At 42.8% G+C, this 26,864-nt stretch overlaps 1 protein-coding gene across 3 annotated transcripts in view; it reads right to left on the bottom strand.

The window, feature by feature from the left end:
• Nucleotides 1-26,864, bottom strand: part of DSCAM (DS cell adhesion molecule) — a 467,715-nt gene that overhangs the window by 85,071 nt on the left and 355,780 nt on the right. For 2 of the 3 annotated variants that reach the window (XM_058045375.1, XM_058045376.1), the window contains exons 14-19: nt 26,681-26,809; nt 19,105-19,272; nt 15,495-15,565; nt 9,631-9,871; nt 7,812-7,958; nt 5,873-6,028 (exon numbers count right to left, since the gene is read on the bottom strand). In XM_058045375.1, the coding sequence (XP_057901358.1) occupies nt 5,873-6,028; nt 7,812-7,958; nt 9,631-9,871; nt 15,495-15,565; nt 19,105-19,272; nt 26,681-26,809 (912 nt within the window). Of the gene's footprint in view, nt 1-5,872; nt 6,029-7,811; nt 7,959-9,630; nt 9,872-10,775; nt 10,859-15,494; nt 15,566-19,104; nt 19,273-26,680; nt 26,810-26,864 lie in introns of those variants that run through there. The other variant, XM_058045377.1, reaches the window with a different exon arrangement.

Below are 26,864 nucleotides of genomic sequence, written 5' to 3'. Positions count from 1 at the left end.
GGGTAAAGGTATTGGTCAAACCCATCCCCTGGACCTCATAACAGCAATCTCAGCATCAGCTGAAGCATTTGCTACTAAACTGGGTTCCTTGGGCATCTGGAGAAGTTGTGGTTGGGTGTGCCATTGACATTCTCTGGACAGGATTCCTTAGCCCAGGGCTTTTCTCCTGGGAAGCTGAAAGGCAGAGAAGCCTCAGAGAAAAGGAAAACAATTCTTATCTCATTTGCTTCTCCTGTGTTGTGCTCATGTGGAATGTGTTTGGAGATTGTTTACCCACAGGTGATTGTTTCATTGGATTCTGGTGTGAGTTGTTTTCACTCAATGGCAAATCAGGGCCAAGCTGTGTCAGGACTCTGGAAAGAGTCACCAGTTTTCATTATTATCTTTTTAGCATCCAGTAAGTATCTTTTCTGTATTCTTTAGTATAGTGTAGTATTCTTTAATATAATATAGTACAATAAAGTAATAAATTAGCCTTCTGAGAACATGGAGTCAGATTCATCATTCTCTTCCCTGGAGTGGACATGCATTTTCAATAGTTGGGGAATGTGGTGCCTGCCTGATCCTGGAGAGGAAAAGCCTGAGCCTTGCCAAGCAAACTAAAGGTATTTTCCCTCATTGCCATTGCATCCCCAGCCTTTCAGGCTTCAGTCATTACAAGCCAGCAGTATCAGGAGACCAGAGCTGCCTTATTGAATTCTCCCTGGACCTTTATTCAGCACAATGACTCCCACAGCTCCCAGAAATACAAACTGAATTTGCACAATGCCATAGATCCCTTTTTTTTTTTCCCCATAATCACCGGGGCTAAAACTATGGTGAAAATCTGAGGATTGCTTCTAAACAACTTTGCAGCCTTCCAGGGAGCAGATGTGGCAAATTTAAGATCAAAGATGGCCTCATTCTCCAGCTAGCAAGGCTTTGAAAAACACGGAAATAGCATCCTGCTTTCATGTGGAGGAGAACACTTTGTATTCCTGACAGTGCAAGTGAAATGCTAAAGCAGAGCAGGCAATTATCCTGATACGACAGGGCTGGGAACCAGCATTTAGATGTGCCAGATAATGGGGAGGAGCTCCAGGAACTTTCTCATTCTCCTTTTCATAAGCAGAGAGATTATCACCATTTTTCTTCACAGTACCAAGCAGCAGGGAGGCAAATGCACAGACTGTGGTGCATTTAAAGAGTGATTTGGAAAATAAATCAGAAATCTGAGCCTTGTTCTGTAACAGGGTTTTAATTCTGCAGGACACGGGACTATTCCATTGCTGGCTGCACTCAGAAAAACCAAAATAAACTCAACTCCTGACTGCTGCCTGTTTGTTCATGTACATATTCCACCTACAATGCAGGTCTATGCCAGCCAAAACACATCAACATGTGAATTTACTCTGAACTGGCCTCTTATTAAGCACCCCACTTCTATTAAATCCTGCCAGTTTCCCAAGGGGAACATTTGCTATTCTGTGCCTTTTGCTTTTTAGTCAAAAAGATAAAATTGGAGATCTTTACCACTAGAAAAAAAAGTGCTTTAAGGGGTCATTCAAGGGAAATTTTTCATCCCAGAGCCCAGTCACCCTCATCAGCTGAACAAACCCAAGCAGAGCTCTGCTCCAAGGACTTCTGATCATGCACCTGGCTGGATTTCTGCTTACTCATTTCAGAATGAAGGTAAAGCTTGCCAGATGCTGTCTGTGCCTCTCACGCCCATGGTGAGGAAGCTTGGTACCCAGGGAGAGGAAGGAGAGGAGGAAAATCTCTTTGGATTCAGCAGAGCGGGGCTGGCAGAGGCATTTGGGATTATTTTCCCTTCCTTCCTGCTGCAGTTTTTGCCTGGCTCTGAATGCCAGAGAGCTGGAAGCACAGCACTGCTGCTGAAATCCTCCTGTGGCACTGCCAGCCCAGATGCCACTCTGACAGACACCCAGAGCAAATTCCCAGCTGCAGGAACCTTTCCTGGCACGGGGGCTCTGGGTCTGTGTCCTCCCAAGGTCAGGGCACTGCTGCCAGCCAAGGTGCTGTGTCACATTCCAGGCTTGGTCAGGCAGCAAATTCCTTATTTCAACCACAGTTTGCTCATGTTGCATTTGCAGCATAGGAGCAGAGAGGGAATCTGTGACACACACTCCCTCTTGCTGCAAAAACGGAGAAGCCTTTCAAACTGCATTTTGATCACAGCAGGGAAAAGAATTGGAAGAGCTGCTTTAATTTTTAATGGTTTATTAAAGCAAGTCTCCAGGTGAAGAGGATGAGCAGCTTATTAGAAACTGTAAAGTGGAAAAGGTAAGGGACAAAACCAGAATGAATTTTTAAAAATTCGACATTTCTTCTTGGATTATTTTTTCTACCAGGAGGAATTCAAAAAAGAGCAGTATTTTTTCTGAAGTCAGCTTTCAAGAAAGGAGGAGGGGGAAAGCTAGATAAACCCCCTAAATATGATCACATTGAAAGGAAAGCTCATTTCTTGAAAGCTCCTTTCCTATTATTTGCTTGAGTTGTTCCCATTTCCTTTGCTGATCAGCAGCAGTGTCTGACCTCTGGTGTCTAAAATCAGTATCAAACATTACAAAAAATCAAAGTATCAAGACATTCCATCCAGGATTCACCTGCTGGGTTACCCTTAGAGATATCAAGCCTGCTGAAGAAATTCTGGGTTGATGTCTTTAACTGAACACCAACAGAGAAGTCACAGGAGGCCCCAGCTGGGTTTTCCAGCAGCAGTGGAAAATGCTGCACCATTGATTTTACAATGAAAAGTTTCCTCTCATGTAAAAAAAAATGAAAAAAAGGAGAAAGAAAATTATGATCACATATGGCCTCATAGCAATAATGATGTGGAGGGCTTGGCAGCCACTTTAAAACACCCCAGATTTCCAGATTTTATTAGAGGAGGGTGGAATATCTTGTTGTCATCATTTTAGCCAGAGAAGGTCTGGGAGCAGAGATAGAAAGTTTCCAGTTCTAAGCTCTGTTAGGATTCCAATTAATTTATTTCACATGCCAAGGAAATGCTTAAACTCACTTCAGGGCAGAATTTTTTAAGTGCACTGGAATTAGTCGTACTGAAAAATCCTCTACAGAATATTTTCCTTAGAAAATGACAGTGGAAATGTCCCTTTCTCTGAGGAATGGGGCACCTGTTTGGTGCACAGTTTGCCAATGTAAATGCTCTTTTCCTCTTTAACTTCCATACCCTTCAGGATGTTTAGATCCAGGATTTTGGGTTTGGTTTATGCTTAACTGCAGGTCTCTGTACATTCCACTCAAAACCTTTCCTGCCCTTAGTAAAAGTTGTGAAGCTGAAGCTGAATATTAAATCACTGTATTTTCTGGAACACCTTTCCATTTAGTTTCCTAGACAAAAGATTTAATGAATGCAACCAGTGAGAGGCATCAGAAAATCTCTGGAAAGTTTCATCAGGCTGTCCCAGGGTGAGTTATTGCTGAGCTACAGGAGGAGGAAAGGTGAGAGATGAGCTTTGCACGGCTCCAAACACAGTCTGAGCAATGTGCTCCCCTCTCCAGGGCCGGTCTGATCCCAGGGATGGAGACAGCAAAAGAGCCACCACCAAGAACTGGGATGAGCAAATGAGGCTGGGCTAGGGGGAAGAAAAGAACACAAAGATGAAGGAGCTGATGGAGGAGATAGAGGAGAAGAAGGAGAAGAAGGAGAAGAAGGAGAAAGAGGAGGAGGAGGAGGAGGAAGAGGAGGAGGAGGAGGAGAAGGGGAAGGAAGAGAAGGAGAAGGGGAAGGAAGAGAAGGAGAAGGAGAAGGAGAAGGAGAAGGAGAAGGAGAAGGAGAAGGAGAAGGAGAAGGAGAAGGAGAAGGAGAAGGAGAAGGAGAAGGAGAAGGAGAAGGAGAAGGAGAAGGAGAAGGAGAAGGAGAAGGAGAAGGAGAAGGAGAAGAAATGTTTGAGGCTTCTGACATGAACCAGATATCCCAGCCTGTCCCCAAGCTCCTGGAACAGTGTGGGACATTACTCCTGGCTCCTGGTGGATTAAATCCCACTCCCAAGGCTCAGGGCTGAGAGCCTTTGTGTTCAGAGAAAATTCAGGTTTGCTATGCTGGGATCTACTTGACAAAAAGTAACTTGAAAATGCAGCATGTTTTACAGTTCTCTTACATTTTATATTTTATATCTTTTCCCATTGAAATAAATCCATCTACTTCCAAGCACTAGGTGTCCCAAGAGTATCTGAGTCAGGACCTGGGTGCTCCAAAGTAACTTTTAAAGGACTTTAGGCTGATATCAGAATGTTCAGTGTTTGAGACACACAAGTCTAGAGCTGAGCAATTTTCATTTACTGCATCCTCTGGATATAGCTACAGCTGGAACCAGGTGACCTTACAATGTATGGAAATTTTAGTATGAGTCCCTTAATATTTAATTGGAAAAAAAATTACTAACTTTATTCACATAATTTTTTACTGGGGAAAAAAACACAGAATTCATCACGTCAGTTAATTTACTGAACCTGCTCTCTTGTCACTTTTGTAAATCTTATTACAAATAAAAAATTGGCATGTATATTCATATATTCATGAGTGACCAATAAAGTGAATGTACAAGAAAGGAAAATCCATTGACTAATTTCCTTGAAAACATATTGTATAACTCACATGAGAATTTAAAAATTAAACATTATTCAAGTAACCTCATTGAGAGGACTGTGGGCATTTTTATCGGTACCATAAAAAGACTTGATCCAGTTTTTCAAAAGCATTTAGGGGATCAAAAAATACATTTGTACATCTCATTGTATTTTCAAGGCATTAAAACAGGTTAGGGACAAAACCTCCCCTGAATTTGGAATTTTAGTGCTCCAGAAATAGATCAGTGCATGGCATCCTACTGAGGCAACCTGAAGTGATTATAACAGTTACAGTTACAATAAAGTGATTATGGAATCTCATGTGTCAGTGTCTGTGTATGATTAAAAGTTTCTTAAACTTTCAGCATTAGGAACTGAATTTTCCATGCTTTGGTCTAGGAAAAAATGGTAAGCCATTTTTGTTCTTTATTTTGCTTTTGAGGGAAGAGGTATTTGGAGGATTTATATATATATATATGGATATACATGTGTGTGTGTATATATATCTATATATATCTATATATATCTATATATCTATATCTAATATCTATCTATCTATCTATCTATCTATCTATCTATATATATATATATATATATATATATATATATCTGTATATATAGTGAAAAAATATTCGTAGTGGGATCTAAGTAATATAGATAGTTCCAGAACAGTCTCTCCTCCTTTCCCCTTTTCCACAGAATATCAGAATGGTTTGGAAAGGACCTTAAAGCTCATCCAGTGCCACCCCTGCCATGGGCAGGGACACCTCCCACTGTCCCAGGCTGCTCCAAGCCCCAGTGTCCAACCTGGCCTTGGGCACTGCCAGGGATCCAGGGATGGAATTCCATCCCAGCCCCTGCCCACCCTGCCAGGGAACAATTCCTCATTGCCAAGATCCCATCTAGTACTACTCTCTGTTAGTCTGAAGCCATTCCCCATTGTCCTGTCACTCCAGTTCCTTGTGAATATTCTGTTTCCATCTTTCTTCTCAGCTCCTCCAGGCCCTGCAAGGCCACCCTGAGCTCAGCCCAAAGCTTCTCCTGTGCAGGTGAACAATGCCAGCTGTGCCAGCCTTTCCTGCCAGCAGAGCTGCTCCATCCTCTGCCCATCCTGGAGCCTCCTCTGGGCTCTCTGCAGCAGCTCCAGCTCCTCCCTGCGCTGGGCCCAGGGCTGAGTTCTCAATCTCTGCATGCCTGAGACATGTTTTTACATAAAATATGTGCCTGAGACAAAGAGACATTTCCTGAAGTGGGAATGGAAGGTGCTTTCACTCCTTACCATCCTCCTTAGTGCGGGTGAAAATCTGCTCGCTCCTCACTCCATCCCCAGCCCGGGTGAAAGCCAACACCTGGATGCTGTAGTTGGTGTATTTTTCCAGCCCATCCAGCTCCAGGGATGGCTGGGTAGTAGTGACATTCTTTATCTCTCCCAGCTCTATAAAATAAAATGAAATAAAAAGGAAGTGGAGTTATTGCCAAGTTCACTCTTCTTCCAGATGTTGATACCTGCTGTGGAAATCTTGAGTGTCCCAGACAAGGCATGCTTCATTATTGCAGAACAGCAATGAATTTTAATGAATTACAATTAATTCACTTAAGTCCTGACCTCTTACCACTTGAAGCAGACCCCATTTTTCATTTCAAACTCTTTTTTTTGTTGCAATTTAAAAAAAAATATATGATGAAGAGAATTGAAGAAATTCTACAAGTAATGAGATTTTTCATAAAGAACAGATAACAAGAAGAGATTATTGTGAAACATCCCCTAAAGAAAAAAAATGAGAACATTGGTTATCTTTATAAAGATTTTCTGGTTATGAGAAAGACCATTTCTCATAAGGAAAATGAAGAAAATGTCCCCTTTATTTTAAAATATGCAGCAAGTGGTGCTGCAAAGCACTTGATAGCAGCAATAGTGGCTTACAATAGATTTAAACACAGTAAAATCAGATTTACTTGCAGAAAGATGATGCACTTCATATTAATCTTTTTTTTTTTTTTGAAGCAAGCTAAGAAGTACAACCCATATGGCAAAAAGAAAAAAAAAAAAAAAAGCTTTACACATATTTAGGACAGCAAATAAAGTTGAATAAATCAAGAAAATCCAGTTTTAAGCATGGCATGAACATCATCTTTTTCATCATGTTGTGGGACATCACATAGGAGCTTAGATGTGATAATATCCACACAGAATCTGATCCAAAACTACAGGCATCACTGTAAACATTTAATTTTATGCCCTACATGTTTACATTTTTTCTGTATGCTTCTCATACATTTTTAGTCTTTACTTTTAAAGGATTTGGTTGATTTCCAAATATTTTTGAGGCTACCATAACCAGCAGGGACAATGGGCCTCTGAGTCCTATTTCCACTCTAAATTCCCCTTTCCACACTAAGAGAGGCCAGGATTGGCACAATTGCAGGTTAGAGTGAACTGTGGTTCTGCTGGATGAAAGGAAAGAAGGGAGGCAGCTGTGAAAAATCCACAGGGCAAGTAGGAATAAAGTCATGTGCATCTCAAACCTACTAATTTGTTTAATTTACAAAAAAGGGCCATACATGGAATTATCATCACGCAATAAAGTGCAGATTAGGAAAGCATCACAATTCTCCTTTGATTCTTTCACTCAGTCTCTGCTCTGGAGCCTATTTCCCCAAGAATTATGCTAAGATTACAAAAACACAATAGGAAAAGCTGCCATGGAAATAACAAGCTTTTCCCAGAGACATTTCCTTCTTTTGCTCTCAGAAAAAAAAATTTCTATCTTTTTTCCTCAGGAGAGGAAATGCATCCTATGAAAAAATAAGTGATAGTATATTGACTAGGCAAAGAGATAACCAACCAAATTATAGTGAAAATCAGGTTTGGGCTGGTTTGTTCTAGATCCATGTCACCATTCTTAAAAAAAACCCCACAAAAGTCCATTAAAAAAACCTCAGAAGTCCATTCTGGACTCTGTACCTGAGGTGGAATTTGCTCAAGTTGTGTTTGGTACCATGACAGTTTTGCAAACCCATGGTGGGAGCCTTCCCTGAGGTTCCTCCAGGCAGCTTTACTGTTCTGTTCAGCCTCTAGGAAAACCTGCTCCCTCACAGGTAGAAAAAGTTTTCTCTAAACCAAGAAGAAAAGAGAGTAAAATGCCTTCACACCGGAGAGAAAACGATTTAAAGGCTACATACAGCTTTTTGCTTGGTAATAGGTTGGTGTTTCTCACCTCCATCCAAGAGGTTGGCCCAGTAGATAACCCTGAATCCCTGCAGGATCCCATTCAGGGTTTCCTTTGCCAGTGTTGACCAGGAAATGGAGATGGTTTCTGGGGACGTGGCAGTGGCTTGCACATTCCCTGGAGGGCAACTGGGCACTGCAATAAGAGATTCACCATTTTAACACAATGAAAGCAACTCAATATTCATATTTCAGCTAACCTTTATTTTCCCCTCCATCCCACCACACAATATTTAAATACCATTACACATTTTAACAATGCAAATCCTTTATTCTTGCTGCAATCCACATGTTTCTGCAAGTGTAGCAGTTTTCCCTGGAATGACTTTTGATGTACTGTTTCCCTACTTGCTGACTTGTCTTTTAATTGGCTTTTTGTTGCTTCTTTTGAAATATAATTGTGTTCTGACACTGCAATGTGTAGAACATTCTGTAAGCAATTTAAATATATTTTTTAAAGTTTGCAGCCAAATTTGCATCTTTTTTGGACAATTCTGATGTCCCTTTGATTTGGTGGAGGGAGAAAAAATAGGCAAATCTTTAAAAAAACATAGGAAAAAATGGTCATAATATATTTTTGCTGATCTCTAAAAAAACTGGGAACAATCAAACAAATCTAAGGCATTTTCTGTTGGCCATTTAGTGTCAAAGCAATACTGCAGTTTTAGTTAACTGGCATTGCTTTTAAAGCTTGTGGTATCTTTAATTCTAAGAGGGACCCAAAATTGAGTGACAACCAAAAAAATTTCCAAGAAAAGCAAGCATGCTGGATTCTGAAGGAAAAAAAAAAATCTCTTTTATTATAGTATAAAATATATATCTGTGTGAGCATGCTGCCTTTTGAGGTCTTGCAGCAAGCTGAGCCTAGAAACATTTAGAGTAAAAAAAGCTATCAGTCTTTCATGAATAGCCTGCCTCAAAATGTGTGGCTCTTGAGGATTTTAGATGTGTGAGATTCCATTTTGTCCATGTAGAAGTCAGATTCCAAGCTGGCACTGGTTTCAGGACACTGATGTTGATTTATAGTAGGTGAAAATCTGACTTGCATGGCCTTTAGGATTATTATTTGCTGCTATACTCCTCTAAGATACTGAACTCTTTGTTTTGGATATGGGATCATTCTCTTTTTCCACTAGAGGACTCCCTCTCATTGTTTGAGAAGTACTTTTTATGCAGTTAGGAAAAAAAAAATCTACATTGTTCCTTGGATTAGAGAGGGTGAATTTTGCCTAAAACAGCAATGATTTTTCTGTCACTGGATATCCTTGAAAAAACACACATCTCTCTTAAGATATGAGACAGTGCAGTACAAGAGCTCTGGTTACACAGCAGATTCATTTGGAAACAGCAGTAATCCAACAAAAAATACAATATTGCTTCACCTTTCAGTTTCACTTCTCAAAACTATGATGAGATCACTCTGGAGTAACAACGAGATCACAACAGTTGCAAATATGTGAACACCAGAGCATTTGGCTTCTTAGTGAAACTTTTGGTCTCAGTTAACATCATTCACAGAAGGATTTATCACATTAGTAGAGTTATTTTTATTTACCTGGTAAAATAAATTCACCCTTGCAATGAAAATCAGACAAGCTCATTGAGTAAGCACCTGTCTACCTAGACTGGTCTTTTATCATCCCTACTTTCATCAGCACTAATCAAACAAGAAATGCAACAAGATAAAAAGATTAATAAATAAGAAAATGAGAATAAGAATAAAAAAGAGAACATAAAAGAATAAAATTAAGAAAAAGAAGAATAAAATTAACAATAAGTCCCATGAGAGTTGTTTGCCAAGGACCCACCGTCCTCAAGAGTTGTGGTGATGATTTCCTGAGAAGAAGGTCCGATCCCAGCCCGGTTACAGGCCTGCACCACCATGCCATACTGGGTGAATTTTTTCAGGTTATTCAGGGTATAAACCTCACTGTCCCCCGTGGTGTCAATGCTGATGATGTTGAACTGGAAATTTCCCCCTGCGCTGTACTCCCGATATCCGATCTGGTACCCACGGATGATTCCATTCTGCAAGTGCTTCTTTGGGGCCTGAACAGAAAATGGAAAGTTACACATAAAGTGCACACACCCAAAGTCAAGCTGGTTTCCCTAAAATTATTGGAAAGAAAAAAAAAGTTTAATTTTAATTTTTTTCCTACTGAATGCAAGTCAATTTGTAAGCAACATTTCAGAACTATGTCCTGCACCACCATGCCATACTGTGTGAATTTTTTCAGGTTATTCAGAGTATAAACCTCACTGTCTCCTGTGGTGTCAATGCTGATGATGTTGAGCTAACTGGAAATTTCCCCCCATGCTGTACTCTCAATATCCTATCTGGTACCCACAGATGATTCCATTCTGCAAGTGCTTCTTTGGAGCCTGAACAGAAAATGGAAAGTTATACATGAAGTGCACATATACAAAGTCAAGTTTCCCTTAAACTCACTGAAAAAAAGTTTAACTTTTTTTTTTCCTACTGAATGCAAGTCAATTTGTAAGCAACATTTCAGAACTATGTCCTACACCACCATGCCATACTGGGTGAATTTTTTCAGATTATTCAGGGTATAAACCTCACTGTCCCCTGTGGTGTCAATGCTGATGATGTTGAACTGGAAATTTCCCCCTGCACTGTACTCCTGATAAGCACCTATCTGGTACCCACAGATTATTCCATTCTGCAAGTGCTTCTTTGGGGCCTGAGCAGAAAAGGGAAAGTTACACATTAAATGCACATATCCAAAGTCAAGCCGTTTCTCCTAAAATCATTAAACAAAAAATTTTAATTGTTTTTTTTCTTTTTTCCTACTGAATGCAAGTCAACTTGTAGGCAACAATTCAGAAATATGTCCTGCACCACCATGCCATACTGGGTAAATTTTTTTCAGGTTATTCAGGATAAAAACCTCACTGTCCCCCATGGTATCAATTCAGATGAGGTTGAACTAACTGGAAATTTCCCCCTGTGCTGTATTCCTGATAACCTATCTAGTCCCCACAGATGATTCCATTCTGCAAGTGCTTCTTTGGAGCCTGAACAGAAAATGGAAAGTTATACATGAAATGCACACATCCAAAATCAAGCTGCTTTCCCTAAAATTATTGGAAAAAAAAAGTTTAATTTAAATTTTTTTTCTTACTGAATGCAAGTCAATTTGTAGGCAACAATTCAGAAATGCTTCCTGCACATGAAACAGCAACTTTTTTCAATCCTATAAATTTCAGGTGTGTCTTTTTCAAACCTGTGCTGAAAGACCTTAAAATGGTTCATGCACAGAAAAATCCAATACAGAGACACTTTTGAATGTGACTTTAGGATGTTTTGTTCTCTTTTCAGGTGAATCTATCCAAGCTGATTTGATAAGGGTATATTTGCATTCCAGGCCACCATTCACTACTAATTGTTTTTGCCAGCAGCCTCCACCATTCACGGGACCTTTAGGAAGGAATTTATTGATCTGTGCAAGGCAGTCACAGGAGTTTATCCAGTCCCATGCATTAGGAAAATTTTATTCTGTGCTTTGAAATATGCTTCTGTTCATTCAATGTGTAGTGTGGAAAGATGATTAGATAATGAGTGCTGAAGGCAACAATGATTTGGGAAGCAGGGATTTGCATACTGAATAGCTGCAATGTATCTGGCATTCAGGGACATGGACAGCACAAAATGGTTGGCCATAATTATGTGCCACGTTTCTCAGTGCAAGGTTCCCTGCTCCTTACTACTGGAAATCATTTGTGTGCTCTGCAATATAAAATGTGATCTAGTGCAAAGCAGAACTTTTCAGCTCAGGGAAAAAGCCTGTCATTGACAGCAATACCCACAAAAAATTATATTTAAATAGTAATGGACTAATTTCCATAAACAATGATGTTTCCTGCCTGATCTTCTATCTATACAAGGCATAATCAGTATATATATTTTAAGTATTAAGTATATATATTTTATTATATATATTTTTATATGCATTTTAAGGCAGTTTTTAATCCAGGAGCAACAATCTCTTTGCAATCTTCCACACCTCTTTCAAGCTCCCAACAGATGCCCTCAAGCTCATCAGTCCCACTGGCCCACAAAAAAGGTCTTTGTGATGCAGTTTATCAGCAACAGGTGGGAGTGGCAGAAGCAGCAACTTCTGTTGTTTCTACATCCCATTAAATCTCCTGAGGAACAGATTCTCAAGAAAAACACTCATTTCTACCACAGGACCTGCCTGTTTTGGGGAGTTTATAGTGCACTGGAGATGATAAAACCAGGGTGAGGTTTGCCTTTCATCCACTACCATCAAAACCCTTGCTCTGCAACCCCCTCTCAAATTTAAAATGTGTGTCACTGTATGCAACTGACTGACTGAATAATCTCTTCATACGTTTTTTTTCTACCTCTTGCCTGAGAAACAGACTCAGAACTTGAAGCGATTATATAATTTCAATTCCCACTGTATCACTTCAATCAGATGTTGATCAAATCAGCAGATTCAGATCTTGAGAACCCTGTAAGTCACATGTCAGGGATAAGGATTGTGTTTTGGTAATCTAAGACTATAAAGTGTGTCCTGTTTGAATATTTCTCTGGGTTTTTTGGTCAAAAACTCCCCAAAGGCTTTAGAAACATACCTGTCATTTTACTATCAGAGCCCTTTGTAAGTGTGTTACATATTCTGGATAATTCCATGGCTTTGTGATATTTGAGTGTTTGCAGAAGGAGGAACCTTTAAGCTGGGGTAGGGAACTAAGGTCAGATTTTTGTTGTTTGAGTTCAGATAAATTCATAGAATCACTGAATGGTTTGGGTTAGAAGGGACCCCAAAGCCCATCCAGTGCCACCCCTGCCATGGCAGGGACACCTCCCACTGTCCCAGGGTGCTCTAACCCCAATGTCCAACCTGGCCTTGGGTAGAAAATTGAGTGAAACAACTTAGTGTTCTTGGGGAAAAATATTGTGAACCTTGTTCTATGTCAGTAGCCATAGAACATTATGAAAAAGTAAGTTTCAGTCCATACACTTTCTGCTTTTCTCACAGAATTCAATACTTTAAAACAGGGTATCAACGACTTTTGTAAAGTATGACATTCTGTAGTTTTGTGTGTGTGTAAATAGGAATAAAGAGGAAAAGGAATACTCTCCATGTCTAAATTTGCCTAATGCAAAGTACTGCATGAAAAATGAATATTTTCATGCTCTTTTCTAAATGAGTATTCCTGTTTAATTCCCATCATCTCTGCACCAGTTGAAACTACCAAAAAGTGCTGAGTTTTATTTACCAGCTCAGTCTGAAACCCGAAGTCTTATGTGGACACACAGATATTGGATTAAACAAATCACAGTCCAACACAACTTTGCTTAACTGGGATTTTCTAAGAGCGGACAAAGACAAAACTTTAAATGAAGATTTACAGCTGCAGCAAGCTGCAGAAATGGGATTTCATACAAGATGAAAGATAATCAATGTGGTATTCCCTGCTCCTTTTGCTGTTATTGACACTGTGTTTTAATAAAGTTTGCCAGCTTTAAATATAACCATGGTTTGCACCACAAGCCTGTTTGTTCAATGTCATCACAGCCTTTCATGGCTAAAGCTCCACATGCCTCCAAAATAAAAACTACCAAGGTCAGGCTCTTTTCTTCTCTTTTGGCTTCCATGACAACATAGGATTGATTTCTTCTTTATTCCTAATTACATTTTATGAGACATTCAATCAGTGCCTTCTGCACAGCACTGTAGGCACCTCCCCAAAAGTTAGGATTCAGCATGGAACCAAACTGGATTATGTCTGTGGGACCATCTTAAAGTTCTTTTTTGAGTAATGAACCAAAACTGCTCTGACCTGGAGAAAACTGCAGTAAGTCAAGGGAAGTAAAGCGGCTCGCTCCTGGTTTGGGACTTCTCAGTAGGGAAAAGAAGATTTTTAAATCAGCTTAGAAGCTGTCAGTCAGGAAATAACTCTTCAAGTAAAGGTAGGACTACACAAGCTCTAACCCTGCACAGTGACTTCACCTTAAACTCATCTCAAATTGTGAAAATCCATCTCTCCCTTCAGCTCATGAGACCAGGCTAATGAAGTATGAACTAAATATATAATTCATTTCTTGAATATTTGTGAATATTTGTTATATTACATACTGAACTTTGCTTGACAAGAATTCTCAAACCAAATTCCAAACACAATCTTGAGAACACAACCCCAGCACCTCATTTGATATCCTCCAACATCAGACAACATCCAGGGGCCAGGACACATTCAGTTGTACTTGAAGTGTCCTTGAAGTACAAATTAAAATATATTTTAGGGAGTTATTGAAATGTAGGGGTGGGAATTCTGTTTGTCCTGTAGCTGCCTGTTCAAATCTATCAAATTTAATGGCAGAACTTCACAAACAGCAGCTATGAATTCCAGCAATGGGCCAGTGGTGCCCATCTTCTCTTGCTACTTTTAAAAACATTCCCCAAAGTGAACTTCTTAAAAAAGCAAACAAAACCTTTCAATTCAGGCATAGAAGCTTGAAGATTATAGTTGGTTTGATCAGACAGTCACAGTTAAGTGGTTTTAAAAAGGAAAAAAAACTATTAAGAATTTATTTTAGTTGTTGAGAATCACTGTGCACCCCTACACGGCTTCAAAAACTACTTTGTTTGCTCTACTGACTTTGTGTTGGATTTAAATTCATGTCTTTAAGTTCATTCCTGTGAACTTTTGGTTTTGGAAACCATTTGGTTTATACTGATATAAATGTATTGGTTTATACTGATATAAATTTAAGATGTGGACAAGATCCAAGCATCAGCATTGCAGATTCAGAAGAGGTTCTGAACCTGCCTTTTAACTAACAGGCTTAAACCTACAATATATTCATTCTTGTGCAATAAATAACCAATCACTCATAGTTATTTGGTTAATAAGCAGAACCTCACTGCTCCTGACTTTCTGAGTAATCCTTTTATTAGGACAAAAGCCACATCACCCACATTTGCAGGTGTAATTAACATCAATATAGAAGTTAATCATTATTATTGTGCCATTTCAGCTCTTAACATTACATATTTAAGAAATGTGAATATATGGAATTAGTAACACAATATACAAGCAGTATATATAATAAAACCATTTAAAACATGGTTTAAGTATCTCTGATATCATACCAAAGCATTTAAAACTTTCTGTTATTGTCACAATACTGGGAAAAACCTAGAAAAACTGGGTCACACAACATGCCACATTTTTTAATTATACCAGCTGATGATATTTTTATATTTATTACTCTTCATCAGTTCTCATAGACTATACTAAGACTCTGTGCAGCAAAAATGTGTCCCAAAGTCTATTGCAATGGGAGGAAGTTCCCACTGGTTCCAATGGTTTCTGGGGAAGTTTTACCCAGAACTCCAGTGAAATTTTGTGAGTGTTCATTTCCTAAACATGTGCCCTTATCTCTGAAATCAGAAAAAAGAAGGAAATGCAAGCAGTTGCTACTTTTACTCTCCGATAGAAGGCTTTCTTTGCATGATGCTCCTTTCAAATTGTGGTAAATATTTTAAGATATGTCGGCAAAGGCATCTGTAATGTCTCTCATGAATAAAACAACCAAGGCACAGTTGTTATAAAACTCCCCTGAAAGCATCCAAATACTGATAGAGCCTATCTGATCCACGGATGTGTGAGTATTTACCTTCCAGGTGACTCTGATGCTCTGGGAAGATATAGGCTCAAGCTGCACATCCTGAGGTGGACCATCAGGGGCTGGAAAGAGAAGGAAAATGCATCAAAGGTGGCCCTCACAGCACAAGGAATTCAGCATTTCACATTAAATGTCACCACCTTTACACCCCAGCATCACAGAGGTTGGAAAACTTTGCCAAACAAAAGCAGGGCCAGGAATCTTCTGCGTCCAGGTGTCATCTCCGGCCAACAGCAAAATGCACCATGTGCCAAAACATACCAAGCTGGTAAATTAAATGAACAGAATAAAATGAATAATAGTGGTTTCCTTGGCTAGAGATACTCTCACAGCGATGTTTCTGCGTATCTGGAGATAGGCAAGGGGAATTCTCAGCAGTCACAACCCCCGTGGGTGATGGAAAAGCAGCTGAGTTCATTTAAAGCAGGTGAGCCAGAAGCTCCTAATCCAGACAGAAAAGCAGCACAACCCATGTAAAGCAAGTGAGCCAGGAGTTCCTAATCCTGCTTTCAACTTGTTGCAAATTTTCCACTGGGATCCCCTTTGTTCATTGGAAACTGAGCACATTCAGACCAATATCAGATATTTTTATACAAAATCCTTCACATTTTACACTCTTCCCCCTCCCCAGTAAGAGTTCAAGCCTGGAAATCTGACAAAAAAAACTTCTAGGTGGGAAAACCTTCTTTCAACTCTTGCCTGAGCCAGGGAAACTTTTATGGACCATCAACACGGTTCTAAAGGTGTGCAGGAGGCTTTAAATGTGAATGAAAAAAGAAGGAACCTCCCTGTCAGCTGGGCAGCTACAAAGCAGATCAGGATCAGCTGCGACTGAACAGAGAGATGTGCAGTAAATTGCTTGCTCAATGAGGTAAATCACTGCAAAGGAAAGATCTGAGGAGAGGGATGGAGCCACCTCGAGCTGCTGCAGAGGGTTCCCTTGATGCAGAAACAGCCTCAGTAAAAGGTATTAAATTCAGTTTAATAGCAGGACAAAGGAAGGAAAGCAATGAAAAGGGTGAGATGGGGCTGTTAGAGGTGGAGCAGCAATAAGTGACAACTGTGGTGAAAGGAACCAGAACATTTTGCTTTAACTGATGGAAGCAGAGACACAGAATGCAGCCTGTAATATGTTTAGGTTATTAAATATGTCCTATTCTCTGCCATTCCTGACTGTCCTTCATATGGGAAATTTCCAAAGCTTGAAAGAACTTTATTTCCATTCTTCTTGCATTAATACAAAGGAAGGAGAAGAGGAAAAAGTCCACTGGCAAAAGTGAGATCTATATAAATTTTTTGAAGTCTGACCTTGATTCTGTCCTCCTGTTGATAAAAATGAATGCCACTCCTCTGGGGTTCCTTATAATGTAGTGGGAATTTGAGCCAAGCATTTGATCCTAAAAATGGGGTTTAAAATCTGCCCCAAAAATCCTGACTTTTCCTCAAAAGACCCCAATTTTTTTTTTCACAGACCTGAATAGTTAAGTGCTCCCAGCACACCACAGAGAGATGCTAAATAAGAAGTCATTTGTTTACAGAATTTCTGGCAAGGACATAAAGAAAACCCAGATATCCCCATTTCCTCTATTGATTTAAATATTAGGCAATGGCCATAATGCTTCTTTTTTTCTGATAGGCATTGGAGCAAGTGTGTACTGGCATCTATTTTCCAACACATGAGGTAATTGGGGTTGTATGGAAAGAAAGATGTGGTCTGAAAGCTTTGAAATTGTTCCATCCTTACCTATTCTTTTGCCACAGAGACCTTTTACAGGTTTCTTTTTAATAGAGATATTTCTTTGCAATATGTGATACAGAATCTGCCCCCCTTTCCAAGTTGCTTGGTTTTTATCTTGTATTTCTTGGACCTTTATTTTGCTCCCTGCTCATTAGCTTCTCTCTCATCCCCTGCACCCATGCTGTTCCCCACTGCCTGCTGTAAAAGCAGGGAACAGAAGTAAACAGTGATCAAACAAAAATGATGTTCCTACACTTTGCGCATCCCCTGAAATAAAAACCCAGGAGAAAAAACATCACAAACTCTGCCTAAGCCTGACCTCCTTCCTCCCAGTCCTTCCCTAGGTAGATCAGTGACTTTTGAATACAGTTCCACACTGCTGGTCTTTTTCTACCAACGAACAGCTCCTCAAAAAGACAGCCACAAAAGGATCATTTATTCTGAAGCCTGGTTACAAAGAACTGAATAAAAAGTGATGTTAAGGTTCCACCCTGCTCATGGGGAAGCTGGTTTTTTATTCCAAGGGCAGCTGCTGACCCTGACAACTTAATTACCAGTCAGGAAAAACTTGGCAAGTAAAAACCATTCCAAGCATGGGTGAATAAGGGAGCGTAAGAGAGCAGATCTAAGACCTAGCCTCTATTCTGCACAAGGAAGGATGGGCATTTTGGGGTTATAGATGACTCTGACTGGAAGAATGGATAGTCTCTTTTCTCTAGTGATTTCACATTTTTTTTGCACAAAGGAAGAGTAAATTTCTGATCAAAAAATAAGTATTTTTCAAACAAACTCTTCACTGTTAAATCTGTTCACTGCACACTTTTCTTCTGCTGGAACGATAAAAGAAATGCAACCTATGTTGTCTCTAGCTCATTCTGCTTTCCACTGTGAGCCCTTGTGTGCTGTTCCTACTCACAAGGTCCCTCAGAAGGAAAATCATGCTGTCCTGACAAGGATTGTGTTTTCATTGTAGGAAATTCCCAGAGAAATTCAGTGGGAATTAAACAGTTGTGTTCATAGGAGCTGAACTAAAAATCAGTCTCTGGGTATTCAAATGCAAGACCAACATAAATTTTGAAAGAGAAAGGGAATTTCCACTGCTGGAAGACTGTCACCATGTTGTCCTCTCTAAATCTCCACAGAAGCAAGCAGTGCTGACTTAGCAAAAGGTAAAGGAAGGTGGAAACTCCACGTACACGGGAGTGTCTCCAGTCACCAAAGGGAAAATGCCCACACAGTACTCCTGGTGCTGATGAAAGAGAATGAAAGGTTAAAGATAAAAATAAAGATCAGACTTGATGACCTTAGAGGTCTTTTCCAACTTAAATGATTCTGTGATTCTGTAATACAACAGAACAAAGATCAGGGGGATGACATTAAAGTCAGCCAAGAGATTTAAATAGAGGCCAGAAAAATAAATGGTGGGAGGGTTGAGTGAGGGAATGTTCAAATGAAGAGTTGATTCATGTGGATCAACATTCTCAAAAGGGAGAAATTTAAATTAGTTACATTAATATCTAAACATGTAATGAAAGCCACAATACCCACAGGGGAGGCACCACCACTAAAACCAGGATGTTGCTGGTTGAGTGGCCTCACTGTAGATACAGGTATGTTAATTCCAACGTCACAAGCTGAAAATTTGGAGCACAATGTCTTCTTTGGCCACTAGATGCCACTGAACAGCTTTAATTACAGCCCTGCACAATGAAGTTGCAGAACTCACGATGTTCCATGGGAATAACTCAGTACTCAGTATTTTGATACAGCTGCAGCCACACAAACAGAATTTCATGCAATGATTCCTGACATCAAAGAGAGATAATTGCCACAGGATTTAGAGGTTGCAAAGCCAGGTCATACCTGCTTCATCAGTGGTGATGGTGAGCTCGTTGCTGGCCTCGCTCTTGCCGATGCGGTTCTTGGCGTACATGCGGATGTTGTAGGTGGAGGACGGGTGCAGGTCGATGATGGTGGCCTGGTTTAGCTGAGGGGAAACATCTCTGGTTCTCTGGACAGAATCCCAAGAGTCTGTTTGATAAGAAATATCAATAGAAACAGACAAATAAATGGTGGTGTTAATGTGGGTAATACAAGCTGTTTCATGCCACTGCTGTGTTAATCCAGAAAACACATTCTGCTCCAGGCAAATCCAGTGATCCCTCCCCTTCCTTGGCATTCCCAACATTGCCAGCAGCATTCCCAACTGGCGCAAGAGTTCGGCTGAAAAAAATGGGATCTTAGCTCTGGGGTCATCAGCAAATCCACAGAAATAGCTCCTCTTTGAGGAGGTGCTGAAAGCAGAAAAGATTCCCCAGTTTTTTAAGTGCGATTTCTTACCTTTGGGGCATTGGAACAACTGCACAAAAATGGGAGTGGCTGCCCCAAAGGGATCTTCACTCAGTGAGAATGTTGGTTGTGTTAAAAATAAAAAGGGAGGGAAGGGAGTTAATAAACAGGAATAGCCCATGGGAGACCTCATTGCTCTCCACAGCTCCCTGACAGGAGGTGCAGCCAGGTGGGGACTGGGCTGTTTTCCTCGGCAACAAATGACAGCATGAGGGGACACAGCCTCAGCCTGGGCCAGGGGATGGTCAGCTTGGATATCAGCAGGAATTTCTTCATGGAAAAGGTAGTTAAGCATTGGAAGCAGCTGCCCAAGGTAGTGGTAGAGCCCCCATCCCTGCAGGTGTCCAAAGAAGGCCTGGACATGGCACTCAGTGCTCTGGGCTGGGTGACAATGTGGGCACTGGGCACAGTTTGGACTTGATGTGCTGGGAGACCTTTTCTACCATCAGGGATTCTCTAATTCTCTGAAAGTTATCCCAGAAAAAAAAAAAAAAAATCAGTCCTGGAGAAATACCCTGCAAAATGGAAATGCCAACACCAAACTCCTGCCACAGCTACTCAGCACTGACCCTGGGGGAAACAGCCTGACTGAAACACAAACCGTGCCAGACTTCACCCCTATGACACCAAACCTTAGCATCAAGCCCTAGGAAACATTCATCTAACTCAGGGCAAGCCTGAGATCTCCTTCTGAGAGCCTCTGGAGTTTTGTTAATTAATCCAAGTTCTACTCCCCTGTTGGTTACTTGTGTTCCATATATGGTACTGTCTCTAGAATATTCACCCCCAAGACTATATATTGTTACCACTCCCATGTTTCTGGTGTTTGGAGCTTGTCCCTATGCTGTGTTCTTGGGTTCTTGGGCTTTACTTTTCACTTGGCTGTTTCAAATACAACCCTGATTAAGAGGCAAATGAAACTATGGGAAGGCAACAGATGGATTTTACTCAGATTTTATTTCCCAAGAATGTGAGAAAGGAGAGAGAAAGAAAGAGGAAACAGTGTCAGAGAGAGAGAGACACACACAGAGTAGGAGATAATCAGCTGGAGCTACATGAGCTGCAAGGTCCCTGCCACCCCAAGCGCTGTGTAGTGTAGGAGTTGTACGGACTCCAGAAGTGACTCCTCAGCTGCTTTCTGCTGAGCAGGCCCTGGGCAGGGACAGGGGAGCAGAGGGGGCAAAGCTTCAGCCACAGGCTCAGCAGCAAGTTCCTTCTGCTGCATGTTCTGTGTGCAAACTGTTATGAGTAAAAAAGGGTCACCCATTTTTTTATAAAAAGTTGCAGAGTGAACAGGTTGGACCAGTTGCTGCCAGGGTGGAGTTCTAACTGTTTGTTATTGTAATCACTGGTCGTTTTCATTAACTTCCTGTCCTTGAAGGTTAAGAATTCTTCCTTTGTCAGCACCGCCCTGCCTGCTGCCAAGTGGATCACCCTTCTCAGACAGTGAAAGGAGGGGACATCAGAGGGCAAGCAAAATACCTTTGGACCCAGCATGCCAAGGGAAAACCACCCCACCAAACTTACCAAAATACCCCAAAAACAACGAGCCAACATTGAATTAAGAGATCAAAGTGATGTCTGGACGTGAGGAACAAAGTACAGAGTCTGCAGAAACACTGAGACTCTTTGTTGCCCCTCGCCCTGAGCGAAGACCTCAGCTGGAGCCAGGACCCCGAAGGTGGTAACAGAGTGTTATGAACAAAAATTCGGTTAATATTTTTTTTGTTAGAAAAAGTTACAAAAAGACAGCCAGATCACTGTAGCTGCCGAAGTTCTTCGTGTTTTGTTATTGTAATCACGGGTCGTTGTGGCTAATCGCTCCTTTTGTATTAGCAGAGCCTTGCCCGAGGCTAAGGTGTACTTTTCCCTGAAGGGTGAAGAGACCTGAGAGGGTGGGGGGGGCTATGCAAAGTGACTCCAAGGACCAGCATGCTGTGGGACCTGGGACCCCTACTCCAAACGTGCAGGAACCCCCAAAACAACGAGCCAAATAAGAGTTGAGAGACTGGAGTGATGTCTGGATGTGAGGAGCGGAGTGCTGGGCCTGCAAGAGATGCTGGAAAGCTTCATTGTTGCTCACCCTGTCTTGAGATCCCCCGGGCCAGGTCTGGGAGGGGAGCGAGACTCGGACCGAACTAACCATCTGAAGGGATCAGGAGGCTCTAAAGGCTCCCAAGAGGATCTGATCCCCAGCTCTGCCCCTGTGCATATCCTCCTCCTCTGAGTCGCCTTGGGAGAGACGACGGACGCTGCAGACCGTCGAGCCGCCCAATCCTGAGCTGGTCACTTTTAATAAAGGCATTAAAAAGGAGAAGAAGTCTCCTGGCCCTTGTTTATTTCACAGAGGGTCTGCCCCCACTGCTCTCATGAGGATGGGACCCCCAGCTCTGCCCCCTAAGAAACAAAGCTGCACATTCCTCCATTCTCCGAGCCATTCCTGGGAACGATGCCATCGAGCCTGCCAGCCTTGAGCTGATCACTTTTAATATTGACATTAAAAAGGAGAGAAGATCTGCCCTGTTTATTTCACAAACTAGAAGTGAAAATGGGGAGAAGAGCCTTTGCAGTACCTTCAAAGCCAAAGCAAGCCCGGCCAGCAGCAGCCCTTGCTCCTGGCCCAGGCCCAACCGGCGCTGCCCTTCTGAGGCAGCCGGGCTGCCGGGCCACGGGCAGCGTCCCCGCGGGGCTGTGCTGGCTCCGCTCTGGCGGCTGCACAGCCCCGCTGCCAAGGGCTCTCTCCCAGCACAGCTCTCTCCCAGCCGGCCCAACGGGAGCCTTCAGTTCGCCTGCAGAGAGCAGCGCCAGCCCTGCCCTGCCCGGCCGGCCGGCAGCTCTCCCGCTGCGCTGGGGCTGAGCGCTCCCTGCTCACTGGGGGCTTCTTGGGCCTTACAAACTTTATTAGAAAATACATAAATTCTTCAATAATTGTAACTGTTTGGGTTTTTTTTGGTTATTTTCTAGGAAATTGTATCATAAATACATGTTGCATATTCGTGTTTTTATATCATAGATTGTAATACAAATATACAATGTGTCAACCAGCTCTCCCTCCCTGCCTCTGGTTTCTGGGAGGGAAGAGAAGCCACGCGTCCCACAGGGGGTTGGTGTTTCAGGGGCGTGAGCAAGGCACGGAGCAGCCCTGGACTGTGCGGCTCCGGTGCCTCCTCCTCAACCCAGGCCTCACAAGGGAGGGGCACTGCCACAAAAACTCTCCGAGTTTGTTCTGTTTTCTTCTGGGAGCAGCTCTGGGATGATCACCTCATCCCACTCTTCCTGCTCTGGGAAGAAGGAGGGCTTAGTCCCGATGCCAGGGTCACTCTGGTCTTCACGGTTCTCCTGTATTAGCTCCTCACAGCTGTCATCTGAACTGCAGTGTCCTGAGGGTCTGCTGCTATTGCCTCTCGACATGTCTTGGCCAATGCAGGCTTCCCTTTGGGCAGGCTCTTGGCCAGTGGATTCTTCTCCATCAGAATGTTCTGACCAGCTGCTGACATCTCCTCCAATCAGCCCTTGCCCAGCGTACTCTTCCCAGTCTGAGAGGTTTTGGGAGCCGCTGACTTCCCCCTGGGACAGCTCCTGCTCAGTGAAGTCTTTGTCCCAGTCAGAGTGCTCATGGTGATCTGTGTCTTCTCCCTGGGACACATCTTCTTCTGAGTGCTCTTCCCAGGCAGAGGGCTCTTCCTGGGACAGTTCCTGCTCAGGGCACTCTTCCTCCTGGGACACATCTTCCTCTGTGTGCTCTTCCCACTTAGAGAGCTCTTCCTGGGACAGCTCCTGCTCAGGGCACTCTTGTTCCTGGGACACATCTTCCTCTGTGTGCTCTTTCCAGTCAGAGGGCTCTTCTTGGCACAGCTCCTGCTCAGGGCACTCTTCCCCATGGGACACTTTTTGGGAGTCGTTCATTTCTCCATGGAACACCTCTGCCTCTTCCTTATTCTCCCACTGGGAAAGCTTTGGCTCGATGTCCTCTTACCACTCCTTGTCCTCCCCAGCCAAGGGGCCCTCCTGGCTCTCTTGCACTGCCCCCAGTGCTGCTGAGGCTGCCCCCTCCTGCTGCTGCCTGCTGGGGGCCTGAAGAGGTAAAGGCACAGCTCCTGACTGCTCACATGCTCCTCCTGTTGGGACAGCTGTCAGTCACTAATAGCTGGCCACTTGCACAGCTCTTGAGCTCTGGCATCCAGTCCTTGTGACAGCTCCTTGTCACTGCTCTCTCTCACTTAGTACAATTCTGATTCTCTGCTGTCTTCCCATTGGGATGTGTGGGAGCACACATCTTGTTCCCATGGTGAGAGTTCTTTATTCCTCTCATCTTTCCTCTGGGAAAGCTCTGGGACACTGTCCCATGGAGAGATGGGGGAGCGCACATCACACAGTGAGAGGTCTTGGTACCTTTCACCTTTCCTCTGTTCTGGCTCTTGCATATCAGAATCCTCTGGGACACTCACATCTCTCTGTAAGCACAGCTCATGGGATCTCTCATCTTCTTCCCATCCCAACTTCTGCTGCTCACTCCCATCTATTTCCCATTGGGATATCTCTTGGGCTATGACACCTTCTTCCCACTGCCTTCAGCAGCGACAGCTAGGGGCACCGCACAGGAACCCGAGCGGAGCAGGGGCAGCGCGCAAGGCCGGGGCCATGCACAGGCACCCGGCCGGGCCGGAGAAGCGGCACCACGAGAGCCTCCTCCGCTGCCACAAGGCCGGGGCCGGGCCGGCTGCTGCAGCTGCCTCGGGGCACTGCCCGAGGCCCCGACTCCTGCAGCTCTGCCCCGGCCTCTGCGGCGCCACGGGCACAGAGGCCGGGCCGGGGCTCGCTCCCTGCTGCCCGCAGGGCGCTGCCCAGGGCTCCCCGCCCGCCGGCGCCGGGGCCGGACGCTGAGGCTGCTAACCCGGTGAGCTCGGCTCCCGCTGGCTTTGTCCCAGCTGGGGCGTGAGGAGAGCGCTGGAAGGACTCGAGTTTCTCGTTCCCTTCTCGCACTCGTGCTGCTTTCCGGTGTTCTGGCGCTGCCACCCGGTGGCCCTCGCTGGTACCGCACCAGCCCCGCGCCCGGCCGGAGCCCCCGCGGATCCCGGCCAAGAGTTGGGAACCCCCAATTCTGCGAAAGCATCGGGGACCCGGGTGTGGCCCCCTCACACCAGAGCACAATAAAGCGCAATTAAACAGAACTGTTCAAAGTTTGTCCCTAAGACTGCCCTAATGACCTAAAAAATTTTAAAGGATGGTGAAATAGGCACAAATGAAGACCCATATCCCTTTTCATCTCTCCAGAGCTCTTTGCACAGCTCCGATGAAAATCTCTAGAGGCTGCACAGGACTGGTTTCCATGAAGGGCCAGGTCTGAGTGCCACAGGTACATGTCTGTACAGACAGGTGATATCTCAAAGTACCAAAACATCCTGAAACACCAAGTTCCTGGTATTCATCGTGCTATGGGATTGCAAATGGACCCTACAGGACAGGCAACTCCATGGTCCTTCCATTGAGTAATTAATTCCATTGGGGTAATTAGTGTACCTTTTGTGTGTGATGGGGTAGACATCAACAGTGCTGAGATATCTTTGGACTTGATGATCTTAAAGGTCTTTTCCAACCTAATTTATATGATTTTATGATGGGATATTGAAGGGCTCCTAAATACAGCTCTTGCATTCTTTGTGATCGCCTGCACCTTCTCTGAAACAGAAAAGTTTTCCTGCTTGAGAAGCCTCGATGGTGCATCTGATCTAAATTAATTCCTGAGTCCTCAGGAAAGGCAGCAGAGGTGGAAAATTCTCACAAAATACAGTTGTGCAGTTTACAGCTTCACTATGGTCTTGGCAGAGTGTTCCTTGAATGTATAACCTAAATTTTGTTCTGCCCCTTTAATGCCTGGAACCTGAGAAGTTTTCTTAATTCTTCCTCTTTGTTCTAAATTGCCCCAACTACCCCATGCAAGTTCTCCATAAATCATCTTTAGTATTTCATCTTCTCAGTCATTCAATTAATGACAAAATTCGTTTGCAAGAATTTTCAAAAACCTGATCTGAGTTTCTCCAAACATTCAGCCTCAGACTTTAAAAAATGACATTTCTGTTGTTTGCAGTAAGAAGAAGATAATCTGCTCTTGTTAGGACATGACCTCCAGGATTTGTCTTCAGATACAGACAAATATTTTCTTTGACACCAATTCTGCTGCCCCCTTCTTTTCCTTTCTTTTATTTTTTTAACCTTCATCAATATATTGAGTCCTGATATTTCCATCCAACCTGTCTTGCTCTTGATTTATCATTCCATATTAGAGAGAAATCATTTTTCAATGCAAGTTCACTTAATCTTTGCCTGCATTCTGCATTATCACTTGAAAACATCAAACTAAATCTAGCAAGGATTTTTTTAGAGCTCTGAAATCCATTCTTGTCAGTGTGTCAATAGAATGGAAGCACCTCAAGTCATCCTAAACGGGGTTGTGCTGAGTTACACCATTCTTAAATATTTATTCTTGTATTTGAGAAATAAAGATATGTTTTAGTGTGAGAAAGGAGTAAATCAGGCGAGAATGATTTTCAAAAGCTTTTCTGGAGCAGGTGGGTGGTTGGAAAGATAGGAAAACAATCAAAAAAGAAAAGAGAGCCCAGAAACTTTTAGGTGTGCATATCCCTTGAAGGTAGCCTTGCCCAATGCACATCTCCAAACCTGCAATTCCTGACTTCAGCCTCAGTGGAGAATTCCCACTCCTCATCTTTCAGGTACATTATCAATCTCTCCTGTACATTATTGATTTCATTTACAAAACCAGGGCTAAAATGATGATCCATGATTCAACACTCTTGAAAATGTTTTTTCTACTAATGAAAACATCACAAAATTTTTGCCTCAGTAAATATAGCATGAAGTGGTAAAAGGGGAAAAGCAGCAATTGCTAAATTTACCATCTTTACCACAAAACAAACAAAAAGGACAACAAACGAAGATAAATCTTCCCGCGGAAGATTAAACAAACCGTTACAAAAAATTCCACCAGGCAGTGTCAATTTATGAATTAGCTTTTGCAGCACGGACTTGGTGGGGAATGAGCAGCAGGGGGATGACTGAGGTTGTTCCCTACCTGACTTGTTCTTGCACTCGATGTCGTAGCCAGTGATGGGGCTGTTGCCGTCGAAGCCCATGGTCCACCTGAGCGCGATGCTCCGAGCTCTCACCTCGCGGATCTCTATCTCAGGGGGGTCGGGGGGCTCTGGGCAAACACACAACACACACACACAGCTCTGCTCAGAACGCAGCCCTTCCTC

Source organism: Melospiza georgiana, chromosome 2, assembly GCF_028018845.1.
Source record: "Melospiza georgiana isolate bMelGeo1 chromosome 2, bMelGeo1.pri, whole genome shotgun sequence".
Lineage (NCBI taxonomy): Eukaryota > Metazoa > Chordata > Aves > Passeriformes > Passerellidae > Melospiza > Melospiza georgiana.
This window is presented reverse-complemented; position numbering and strand designations above follow the sequence as displayed.